General features: G+C 37.6%; 1 protein-coding gene across 2 annotated transcripts in view; it reads right to left on the bottom strand.

The window, feature by feature from the left end:
* Positions 1-4805: 4805 nt before the first annotated feature.
* Positions 4806-13564, bottom strand: part of GARNL3 (GTPase activating Rap/RanGAP domain like 3) — a 759794-nt gene continuing 751035 nt past the window's right edge. The window contains exons 29-30 of one of the 2 annotated variants that reach the window (XM_069241688.1): positions 10455-10572; positions 4806-8359 (exon numbers count right to left, since the gene is read on the bottom strand). In XM_069241688.1, coding sequence (XP_069097789.1) covers positions 8197-8359; positions 10455-10572 — 281 coding nt within the window. In that variant the 3' untranslated portion in view covers positions 4806-8196. The remainder of the gene's footprint in view (positions 8360-10454; positions 10573-13564) is intronic. The other variant, XM_069241687.1, reaches the window with a different exon arrangement.

The raw sequence follows: 13564 nt of genomic DNA, 5'->3' as shown, positions 1-13564 counted from the left end.
CACCCGTTGATAGCGTCTTACATACTTAGATGTTCTTAAATCATGTAATAGTGGTGTACTAGTTTAATAACACCTGTTTTCACCAGCACAATATACATTCTGATGCAATAGTTCTTCACTATTCTAAGATGTTTTGTTCTAAGCCAACACATTTGATGTCATTTTTTGACAAAAGTGAATTTTAACAAAGAGCTTTGTGGCAACTTACACTGAACACGAGTGGAGGTTGATTTTGAATTGACAAGTCTTTGCTACGGTGGTGTGAGGACAGTGTAATTCTTATGGAGTGATTTCTCTCCAACACTCTTAGACAGTAGACCGCACACATTTATAGGAATGATATTGATAGGCAGCCCTGTTGGTAAACTGGAATACAATGATTTCCCATCCCTGAATTTACAGTAGAAACCTTCAGCTCTGGACCAAGTTAACTTCAGCAGGAAAGATGTTGTATTGCATTTTAGTGCTAAGGCGTGGAAGGTGTGCCATGATGATTTCTGGTAACATGCACACACACACATAATAAAACAATTTTAGATAATAATATGTACATGAATGTCTTACATTACTTATAGGCAAATTTACAGTATGTCTGGTGCACTTCTCTTTCCACACAAGGCCTTGGAGTGAATGGAGCAGATGTTACATTAGATACTTGTAAACAGGAAAAAGTATTAACAAACTTGCTGTTCAGGGATGTTATGTTTGAAAATAAATGTTAGAACAATACAACCGTTGGCAGTTTAAAAACCTAGAGGGTTTATGATGCTGATATTCTTTACATTACTGTTTTACAGGGGCCATGGGTAGTGCATTGTATGACAATGCAGTAAAATCTTTAGAAAATGCCCTACACTGCAACAAATGTATGAGACCATGATTTGCGTAGCTCATGAATCGCCCAGTCAAACTTCTATAAACAACCTTGGTCCATTTTTAATGAAATATGATTAAGGACGTATTAGAAATGGTCCTAATTTGGTTGTACTCAAGTCTGATTTCAACTTGTCATATATAATCTGTGTGTGTTTTCTCCACATCGGATTTTTCCATGACAATCAATCATCATTTCATTATTATCTAGGTATGGATAAATTGCTAATTGACATGCAACATGGAGGCGATAACGCCTTTACATCTCTGTGTAGCTTTGACTCCATACACCGCACACGCCTGTTACAAGATCTAATGGTCTCAGAAGACCTTACTTTGATTCCACTGAGTTCATTCCATTTAAAGGAAGCTACTTTGAGGTTGTGCAGGTGAACTTCAGACACCAATATAGATATTCACTCTGGTCTGTATTATGCACTATGTGAATTCTCTCAAAGACGTAAGTCATCTCAGACTGTACGAGAAAAATCTAGATGAAGGTAGATGATAACAGGATCAGTTTCTATATATGGATGGATGTGTAAATGAAGTTGGAATTGCACACTGCTTTAAAAGGTTAACAAATGGATGGAAAACTGATATGCCATTTCTAAATGTTTTCAAATCAAAAATATTCTCTATTAACATCTTAAAATCAATGGAGGGGCTACTTGCAAAGGTACTCTGGAGTATATATAAAAGTACTTTTGCAGCACTCTTATGCACTCTTGCATGCATTTGTAAATTAGCCTCAAGATGCCTACAATCAGAATAAAATTGGAATATTCAGGGGAAATTCATATGCAATTAATACAAATACGTTTACAAACAGGTAATTTGATTTGTAAGTCCAATTTACAAATGCATGTAAGAGTACCTAAAGGAGTAGGTGTTTTCCTCTACTGCTATTCCCCATACTCATAAAGGCTTTTGCAAATCAAGCTTTGCATCTTTACTGTTCACCATTAATGCTATTGTTCAGACGATCTGTGTCATTTTTGGGGCCCTTTCTTTGCTTCCATAAATGAAACATATACCAATATATAAATTGTCTTTGGTTTACTTAATGCGTGAGAGTCACCCATTCCTATCTAAACATAATTATAAAGCTTCAGCTATCAGGACAGTAATTCCCTGGCTTCACTTCTAATAGATTCAGATAAACTGTAATACTTAGGCCTATATTTATACTTTTTTAGTGCCGTATTTGCGCTGCTTTTTTCCGCAAAAGCGGTGCCAACTTACAAAATATAATTGTACTTTGTCAGTTTGCGCCAAAAACTGACGAAAATGCGGCGCTAAAAAAAGTATAAATATGGGCCTTAGTGCCAAAGATTCAAGGACTCAGTAGCAGTCGTGCTGTACCACCAACAGGGTCCATAGTCTTCAATGTGTTAGAGAATAAACACTGCCTTTCTCATGTAGTGGATTACTCTGGTTGTAAATGCAATCTAGCCTTCTAAGCGGGCTGTGTCAGTAGATCACAGGAAGCTTAACACAAGGAGAAATCTTACTTAGTCATTCTTACATCGCCAAAGGTCTTTTGACAGTATTCAAGCAATTGTAATCCACATAGTTAATAAAGAAATTGAACCATGTTCATGGTTTATTCTTCATCTTTTAGTTCATCTATCACATTTGTCAATATAGAGTGACATGGACAACTGAAGAAAAAGGAAATCCATGAAAGAAGGTATCCTGAATGTCTAAATAAGATTTAATGATAGTTCTCCAACGTGATTAGGAGCTCAGACTTTCCACACTGTAAAAGGTCTGTTCATAGAATTTACGTCAAATATCAATCATATTGGCAGCCTGGGCTAAAGCCAAGAGAGATATGATTGATGGCAGTGTAAAATATTTAAGGACAACATTGTCCACGTTAGAGATGGAAACTTCATTTGTCACTCACCACATACCAGAGAGTTTCGATAGCACACATCAATTTTGGGAAGTTTCTTTAAATGTCCTCAAAGCTCACATCCTCAAATTCTTAAATAGTCAGGTGGTTCCACACCTCACTTTATCCCACTATTACTGTAGGACATCTATGCTTTCTGAGGGTGGGGACTCAGAAATACAAGCTCAACATTGTGGAAAAACATCTCTCTAGTTCCTTGAGAAAAAATCTGTACCAGTAAGCATATATTCAGTATTTGCTTAGGACTGAGCCAGCTGGGCTCTAGAATTACTAAGGGCTGCACGGGGGCTTGCCTGTCCTTGGGGAATCTTGTGCTGTAGCTACAGGCCTTTTTGATATTGACAAAGGGCCTGATTACGAGTTCGGAGGGGTTGACCCGTTCGCTGAACTTCCGATTGGGAGGCTGTCCCCATAATGACTACCTCTCCAGCTGGGCCGATTAGGGCTTTCCCCCTGGGCTGACAGACGGAAACCATGTTTTCCGCCCGTCAGCCAGTGGCAAAGTGACAGCAGCCTTGTCATGCGATCGTAATCGAGCCGGCGGAAATGCTGCCACCCACAGGGTGCACCAGCACCCTCGCAATGCTCACTGTCTGCACAGCGAGGGTGCTGGGCAAGGGGACCCCTGCACTGCCCATGTCAAGTGCATGGGCAGAGCAGGGGCCCCCCTGTGGCCCCCTGAACCTGTTCTCCACTAGCTTTTTCATGACAGTGAAAAAGAACTGCAGCTTGAGTGATAATAATTCATTCAAACCACATTGATTTCTACAGTTTGTGCCACAATATTGTGGGCAAAATCTTAAATGATTAGTCATGGATGAGAAATGTGATTGCAGCCTTGAACCTCAAACTCTAGCTTCTTAGCAGAAAACATCTATAGGAAAATTATAATATCTGTGTGTTTATTCAGTTATAGACTTTTAAATATTATTTTTTTATATGCATTTATGTCTCTTGCGGTTTTTACCTAAATAATAAGATGAATTAGTTTGATGGTAATGTAGTGTGACTATCTCCTTTCCAAGCCCCATTGGCAGGTTGAGTTCTATTGTCTGCGGCAAAAGATTGTGGTAATAACCTCAGCTGTCCGTCACATCACATGCTCTGCCGATAGCTCGATTGCTCCATACTAAGCCTTCCATTCATTAAAAAAAATTCTGTTACCATAATTAGACCACTAGCACTTTGCACTAGAATAACATACTAGAACTCATTTCTCCACAACTGCAGCTCTGGGCCTGAAGCAATGCCCAGTGGGCTTTTAATGGGCCTGATTCACCAAGCTTCTTCCATCCATAATTGAGATTTGCGCTTAAAAAACTATAACTTTTACCTGCAGTACCTAGAGGTGATCAGAAATCTGCAGCCTGTGGTGCTTGCATCTGTGTTTATGTGAGAAGGCTAAGCAAAGTTACATCACAGATACATTTGAAATTCTCCTTGTACGGGTAGATGTGCTCAGTCCTAGAAGAACATCTCAGGGGTGGTCAGCCAATGCAATGGAAATTAGGTGACGCTATAGTTACACACAAACAATAGTAACACATTTCTTTCACTCATCCTTAGCTCCAAGTGTACACCAGACCCATCTCAGTATGAAAAAATATGTGCTGTTATTGCTCTTTTCTACAGAGTGTATGTGTGTGTGTGTGTAGGAATGAAAACATCATTTTATTTGATTGAGGGTATTTATACATTTCAAGCCAATGTGACAGAGGGGCAGATAGTATGCATGCAGGTTAAAGCAGGATTGGTTAACCATTTACAACCATTTACAAAAGGTCACCAGGAGTTTTCAAGAATGAGATTAGAGAAGAGTTGCAAACATTTTAGGACAAAGTTGATGATCAGGAGATGGAGGAGATGTGGGTCAAGGTCACTGTTAAAAAAAGGCTTTAAGTTCTCTCCTGAAGGTCAGAAGAAAAGGGGGCATTCTCATAAGAAGGTGGAGTATTCCAAAGTTTGGGAGCATAGAAGATAATGTCCTGCCTTCTTGTCTTCTTTTTTTCTTGCCTGGGACACCAAACAACTCATCATGGATGAGTACTGCAAGTACGAAATCCAATTGACTAACATAGCTTTGGGTGTGCAAAGATAGTACCATGAAAAGTAAAAAATAAATTAATTGTTACAATAGTTATTTTTATTACTTTACTAATTTCTAACTATGTGAAGAATCTCTGCAGCATGAAGACTTTGTGTGAAGAAAACTGGCATAGGCCAGAACTGTATGTGATTCATATAAACATATAAGCCGCATTTTTGTAAATCATAAATTGCTCTTGGGTATGCCTGGGAGTTATGAAGTCTGCTGCACCTAAGTGTATGAGACACCTCCAGGGATTTATGCATTTTGTTTGTGCATCAGGCCACATGGTACTTAACTCTTTTTTCCAGTAAAAGGACATATTCCTATGATAATATGAACCTGAACAAGAATGCCATTACAATCCTTTATCAAAAGATTTCGCTCAACAATTTTATCACAATCAGTCCATTTGGTTGGCTTTGTAATTGAAAAAGTACAGAGACTAAGGCTGAATTTGAAAGGAAAGTAAAAAAATACCCAAGTAGTGCCCGAGGCCACTTTTCTAGTAGTCACGAAATTGAAAGAAAGCATTAGATCCTCATTACCATTTAAAAAAAATAGGTGCAAACATCTTTTAAATCCAATTTTAAATTCCTACTGAATGTGGTAGGCGAGAATTCTACCAATGAACTACCAATGCACTTGAAAACGCAATATTACCTAGCAAAATCCTCCAGGTAGAAAATGGAGGTATTTTTGCGGGGTATTTCCTCCCCATTTTGAACTTCACATGTCAACCCAATGTCATTTCCTCCTCCAACATACAAAACCTACAGTGAGGAGATAAAATCACAGCAGGGATAAAAGCTAGGGGAAGCAAAGTTTGTTCCCTGGAATAACTTTAGCGGTCACAAGAAATGCAGCCATAAGTTGTAAGGTGCATCCAACGTTGAGATACAAAGTGCACATTGTGAGGCGTTGGTGCCTCACCAAAAATGTGCTCTTGATATATGGATCAGTGCACACCAACTACAAAGAAGTGCCTAAATCAATCACTCCTTTACTGAGTCTAAGCTATTGAGTAAAACACGTCTTTCTGTAGAATATGATTGCTGAATGAATGGGACTTCTGTGGGGACTTTCAAATATGGCATGCTCTTTTCAACCATGACCCCTACTGTGACTACAACAAAGCAACCACTTAAAATAAGCTGGGTGAGTGCCTTATTATTTGCACATGTACCATTATTTAGGTTAATATTCATTATGAAGATCTGACAGTAAATTTAGGACTTGTAACCAAATAGTCCATTCAGAAACAGAATAAGCACAGAAGAGAAAATGTATACACTTCTAACATGCAGGTGACAATTACAATATATCTGACAATTTATTTTGTGTTTCCTTGAAAATTGACTATTTTACGTGTTGGTGATGCTAGGCCTATTTGTGGTTGTAAACACTTAATATGCCCACAATTTGAGTTTTATACGGGGACACAACATTGAAGATTCTCATCTGTGCATCTACTCAATAGAATACTAAAGAACCCAGAGGAAGACTAACATAGAGGTACCATTGTCTTTATACAGTATATTTTGAATGAGATTTTGTACAGCTAACCAAAAATTAAAAAAAAGCATGATGGACTAGGTTGATAGTCCATTATCAATGAGTGGCTTTCTACAGTATGGCCAAAGGATGCCATATTTTGCACCACACTCTACTTTCCTTTTGTATTGTTCTCATGGGAAATAGCAGCAATGCTGCACCGAATACGCCATGGTATATTCATTTCATTGAAAGCCTAGCAAGGTCTGCCCTTATCTTGATTTTGGTGAGCCATGGGAGCTGCAGCAAGTACTCTATGGATGCACTTTGAAGCTGCTGCTCCTTCAGGCACTTCCTGGAATTGTTCCTGCAGCAGTCAAGATACCAAAATAGCAGCACGGATCACTCAAATGACCTAACTATTCTACAAGCTGGCACAGAGACAGTGAACTTTGTACATCATAGGTTGGAGAATCATGTAAGGAAAAGGAATGCATATGGTGTCTCTATTACTTCAAAATAAACCTGAGGCCTCCCTTTGGCAAATTTTAATGTTTGTCTCCAAATTGTGAAGACTTGGGCTCCTTACTATTTCAAAGTTCCTTGGAGATGGTAAAGGTTGTGACTTGAGGTGCTGTTCTCTGCTCGATTAATGACCATGCTAGCTGAAAATATCGCAAGCTTAGGCATTTGCGTTGAAGGTGAAACAGCTATAAATTTAGATCTCTCAGTCTAGCAAGCTAATTATTTACCATGACTATCACGCACAAAGAAGATGAAAGTAGCAGACTGCTCATTCTCATTTAAATAGTGTCTGTGTTTTAAGCAGTTATAGTGAATCAATACTTTCGCAAATTGAAAATACGGGGTCTAAATAACAAAGTGTGAGTAAGTGTGGTTTACTCTTGAAGCACTCCTGAATTACACTTAGTAACAGGGGAAATGCTTATTTTTACAGATCAGACCATTTTTTACATGTGCACAGAAGCGTAGGTCTGAGTTACTAGCAGTATTAAATAGTATAATGCCTTCCAAATCGCACTGCTAAACTCAGCACATGGCAAATATAATTCCAAAAATGAATAATTTATAATTTAGACTTTTAACTTAATTTGTAATTATAAGGGCTTGTCAGATGAATGCTGTACATTCCAGGATAATACTGTATTCACCACGTAACTGAAATACAAATTTAGAGACCTACTGTAGATAGAATTACATCATAAATATAATTCCTTTGACTTAAATAGCAACCCTGGTGGTATCAAAGTTCACAGTGATACAAAAAAAACAATTCAATATAACAGATCTGGCGTAGATGTTACAGTTGGTTATGAGAACTCAAAGCTACCAAGAACTAGTTCTCAGTTTAGGAAGTTGTATTCTAACTTGATATAAATATCCCACCCCTACCTTAAAAATAATATCTTCATATATAATTTATTTATAATGTGATTTACGTGTAATGAGCAATATTTGATATTGACAAAGTGTAGTGAATGTAGCGCATGACAACAACATCTCAAGTAATTTTTTAACATAATTACATACGTGAAGAAGAATAAATACTATCTTTAATCCATACTTTCTCTGTAAAAAAAGTAATAGAAGGTCGATTGAAAATGCGGAGAAGGATGCCTGAAGGATAATGGAAGCACATTCGTTGTGTAAGAATGTGTTGTTTCTGGAGGGATTGAAGAGTGACAACCTCCAATTCCACATCTACTTGGCACGCCGTAGAGCTGTTGTGATGTTGCTACCGAGCCAACTGAACTCTGATAACAAAGGGAAGAGGATGAGGAGACAAGAGGCGTAATTGTCTTCACTTCAAGTCAACAATGTCTTCATCAAAGGATGCTGTGAGCTGAAATGGACTGCTGCTGAAAGGGGGACTCCCCTCAACGCTTACATTGGTATCAGGATCTGAACTGGTGGAACAGTGACGCTGTTCTTCAGAATTGCTTTCGAATGAGCCACTGACTATCCTGCAAGGAAAATGTTTACATTGTTATTAGAAGAAGACTTTGTAAAGTTACTAAAGTATTCTTGAAACTGGACTCCTCAAGCTTAAAATTCCCACATTAGTACATATGAGTCTTTTTCAAGAACATACATTTTTTTCTTAAAACCAGCATTTAATACAATATTTGTGGAGTGCTCTGAATTGTTTTGAAATTATTTTAATCAAAACTATATTTTCAAAATTAATAGCAATATCTGGTATTTCCTTTATTTTGGAAATTAACCATTTTAAACACTTCTACCCACCAATGAATGTCGAATGGCATAACACTACCTTTGAGGCTATTACTCCATGACATACATCCTAATCCTCTTCTCAAAGACTGTAAGTCTTCTATCCAAATGCATTTCTCTGACCTCTTCACAGGTGACATGCTTCCTGCTGGCAACTTGCAAGAAAGCACTTGCTTTCACAATTTTCACCAGTGATGTTAACACCATTTTGAAATCTACTAAGTAACAATTACTCCTCCTTAGAAATCTAAACAATACACAAGAATTGGAAACCATCTTGTACTGATTTATAGCATCTAGATGTCATCCAACAATGCATAATGCCACGGTACTACACACAAGAGCAAGCTTCTAATACCCCTAATATTTCAAAGCTTCTAGGAAATGGTGACTAAATGAAAATCTGTAATCCAGCAGGACACTGGGGAAATATGCAATGAGGAATTTGCTTAAATAGTAACTCTTTACCGGCATTGTTAGGTGTACAATAGTGCCTTTTTGATATCTTTCACAAGGATGAAGCAGAAGGCTTTATGATACTAGATGAGCTGTATTTTAAAGATTTGCAACCACTGCCTGTTTCCAAGAATTTAGGGAGTGAAGCTGATAAAATTGAAATGGCAATTAAGTTGAGTGTTTCTTTATAGAGCAAAAAGGCTAAAGAAGTATGCTTGGCTGTTGTGTGTTCAAACTGAGTGTTAGTTGTGGATTCTCTCTGCGGTCTTCTTTTGCTTATAACCAACCACTCCTGTATAATAATTGTATATGTAACCAAATTTTCCAAACCTATATCAAATATTTTCAAACACACGTAGAAGGATGAATTTAAATCTGTGAAGCCTCAATTAGACTATGACAAAATATTTACTCCTAAAAGGCTGAAGAAAATCAAAACTCACTCTCAAAATGTAATAGATGGCAATGCAATGATTACTGTCTCAGATGAAGTTAAGATTCTGTTTGTGGTTTTTAACCTACTTTCTCACATTACTGAGAAAAGTTTCCATGTCACTTACTCAGGTATAAGGGCATTATTGGCTGGAATTTTGACTATTGCATCCTCATTCCCTATATTTTCTCCCACTTGAAACAATAATTATTTCATAATCAACTGTATTAATTACAAAGCCTTCTGATTTTAACAACAACTTGCCTGAAATATCAAAAATCACTGGCTGGAGACTCATGATTACCCAGAAGCAAATCACTACTAACAGAGACTGTTACTTTAATCTAAAACAGGCTTTTGGCACCATGTGCTCCTAGGATATCAAGTGTTTCTATCAGTTGATGTTTGACTCCCTCCCTTCATCTGGTGTCATTCTAAGAGTGACATATGACACTCAAATTCTACCAATAACCTTTGCAGAAGTGTTTCTGTCAGTTGATGTTTGACTCCCTCCCTTCATCTGGTGTCATTCTAAGAGTGACATATGGCACTCAAATTCTACCAATATTCTTTTGCATTCACTGCGTCTGTTCTTCCATTGTTCCTCATATGATCTATGTACTGTGCTCTACTTTCTCTTGGCAAAGTTTGTGCTGTAGACACTAAATAAAGGAATACATCTCAAACCAAATCTAAATTGTTCTGTTCATCTACATTCCTAATAATAACACCAATTGTATTAAACCTCTAATTCATGGAAGTACTTTTAATATCTGTTACTGCTCTAATCTCTAAGGAAATGAATCCTACTTTTATGATGTATTTTAGTGTGTGAGAACTCATCTAATGATCATTTAACTTTATTTTCTACTCAGCTCTTTGCACTGATCATTTGTGTAGACTTGTGCCCAGCTTTGCAATTGTGACTCATTTACCTGTCATTGCTTGTTGACCGTACAGGTCCTTGTTTGACTTCTCCTTCAATCCGCTTGCGGGTCAGCTTTTTTTGTTTCTGGGCTCCTTCTGATTTGGATGCTGGCTCCTCCAACAGACCTACATAAATATGACTTATCAATTATCTCTTAAATATGTAATACCCTTTTGGGAAAATGCACACAGCATAAGGCAACCCTTTCCTTGAGAATCTCTGCTAACTCAAAACAAAAACAAACGAGTCACATTGGATCATCAAAGATATCTTGCTACATTTCATGAAATGTTACTATATGATATTAACTTGTCTTACCACTCAAAAAGAAATTCAAAATTCATCAGTAGACTGTATTTTCAATTATTTAATTCCTTGCTTTTTTACTTGACGTTAATTATTTCAACCTAAACTTTGGTAACTTTCTAAAGATTTATAGCAGATTAATGTGGCAGTGATCCTGCTCCATGCCTCGCATTGAGGTGATGCCACTCCAACCACATCATTACAGTGCTGAAGAACTTACTCTGGTTTGTGGTAAAGAAGTGAACTCAGTTCAAATCCCTGCTGACTGGCGACAAGGCTTTGCTTGGAAGGGGTCTAGCACATACTCCAAAAGTCTTCCAAAAGTAGTAGTAGGAAAGAATTGTTTCAAGTCTGCCTCTCCAAATTTCTTGTTGTGCTACTGGTGAGATTCTAAGAGTTCAGGGAAATATCTTAACTCTTGTAATTATTTGGTCCCTTAAATTCCATCTCTCTCTCTGTAAGACTTGAGAACGTGTTTCCTCAGATTCTTTAAACCGGTGCACTCTCACCTCTTCCTGAGCGCTTCTGGCCCGTTATACTAAGATGTACTAGCTTTCCTGAGCATATACCTTGGTATCAAATAACTATGGACATAACGCCTACTTATGAGTGCCCTGAGAATCTTGATTTTGCCAGGAAAGATAGCTACCACACTCGTAGGGATTACAAGATTTGCATGAAAACTACAGGAATGGGGTCTTTAATCAATTTCTGTGTGTTATTCCATAGTAATTTACAATTAAAAGGAATATCTCCCCAGCCCTAAATTACTAGTGGCTGTGCTTTTGATAATTCCTGGGTTCCTCGGGATGGGCATACCAGTCCGAATTTGATGCCAACTGGTAGCATTCCCCTTTTCAGAAGCATTTCGCATTCTATGTGGGGTCTGTCATAAAGAGGAGTTTTTCCACATTGCATGCATTCGTCAGAAATTGTATTATTTTATTGATGTTCTGCTTGTGTTAGTAAAAGGCCTCAAATTCTTACAATGCTGGTCAAAGTTTTAACTAATCTCTATGCCCCCATCTTCAGTCCTTCTTCTTCAAGGTTTTTTAGTTACATTTCTCTTAGACATATTCTGTTGCACACCACCTGTGCTGCTCTGGTAAAAGAAAATTCACATTGACAATTGTTATTTTACTTGCTAATAAGATACCAGCAATAAAAAAGACATGCTTTGATTTTCTTTCCATGTGCATAAGCAACATGTTCAATGTAAATTGCCACAGATCTTCCAAATTAGGCATCACAATCCTTAATATAATGAACAAGTCTTTATTCTGTTTGCAGCAGCTAACACTCTCATTGATCTCTTGGCCAGCACTACTACACTAAAATTAATATTGTTTATGTAATAACCACGGAGGAGAAGATTTGGGTGAGACAACCTAGAGAAAGGATCAACATGAAATTAATATCAGGCCGCTGCCTTAGTTTCACAGTGCTAGGGCGCACCAGACTGCAGCAAAACAGCTTGAGATATGGACTTACCACTTGTTCTGTTGTCTTGGTGGATTAGAAAATCCACAAAAGGGGCCTTTGTTTGACCATGTATCACTTGATTGAATCCCATTAGGTCCAATCAGCTTTTGATCAGCAGAATAAGTATAATTTATTTAGGTAGCAATAGAAATGTCTTATTTGTGTCAAGAAGCCCTTTAGTAGTGTACAAGCAGGTAAAATATTGGCAGGTATAAGTTGTTATGCTAGATAATAGGGAAATTCACAACAGCAAGACATTGTTTTGCCAGGGGATACAAAAAGCTGTGCACTGGGCATATTATGACCAATGACTGGGCTCTTAATATATGGGCGTCTTTTACTGCAAGGAAGCATTGTTTTAGAAAGTATTTTTCCTAATTTGCTCATGAAACCTAATTTTACATACACAAATGTGTATCAGGCTATATATCTGCAAGGCATTTACAATTGATGCCCTTGTAGACGTAGATCCATTTAATGCTTTGTAATATTTATGCCATGTTATCCAAGGTGTATGTCACTCCCAGGTAGTTACTGAGTAGCGTGGAGTCAGAAGGCCAAGGCTGGCTAGGTCAATAACTGCCTGGGATCCCCCTCTTCATCCCTCGGTTTGTTTTGCTTTTGTAAACCAAACCATAAATACTTGGTGAAAATCATAAAATTGTTAGTTGGATGATATATTACTATTTCGGTGTGAGAGTACAAAAAATATACCTGTTGTTTTTTTTGGTGCTAAGGCTGTAAAGAAGATAAATGCATACATTATCTTTTCAAGTAGGTTCTTTATTAAAGAGCATCCCATCCACAACCTTTAGCATCCAGATCCAACATCAGCTACCTGAGGAGCATACCAGAGGTTAGGTCAGCCCTGTAATCCTACTACAATCTATGTTCTAATTTCCATAAAACAACAATGCATGTCCAAGGAGAAACAAGCATCGAATCATCCAACACTACTGAGCATACTTCACAAGTTACCACAAAGGCTCTGTCATTTTTGTCCTAGTGAAATGATTTATAGTGAATGCTTGGTTTTGAGGGTCGCAAAAAGGAGAATATAAAAAGGATGCTAACAGCTTCTATTCACAATATAAATCATTTGTTGTTTTTGTTATGAATTTTCATAATTGTGAGGAGTTCCTGGGCAGTTTTACCTTGACAAAATGCTGCTGCCCTTCTGGGGTTTGATTAAATGTGCAAGAGACTACAGTTTTCTTGCATGGTGTTGTCATTGAAATTATGGAAGGTGCTCCAGGAGCTAAAAAGAGGTCATATTGTCTGTAAATTCACAAATATCTTTCTCAATTATGTGAAAAAAGTCTGATAAGC

This window comes from Pleurodeles waltl, chromosome 6, assembly GCF_031143425.1.
Source record: "Pleurodeles waltl isolate 20211129_DDA chromosome 6, aPleWal1.hap1.20221129, whole genome shotgun sequence".
Taxonomy (NCBI): domain Eukaryota; kingdom Metazoa; phylum Chordata; class Amphibia; order Caudata; family Salamandridae; genus Pleurodeles; species Pleurodeles waltl.
This window is presented reverse-complemented; position numbering and strand designations above follow the sequence as displayed.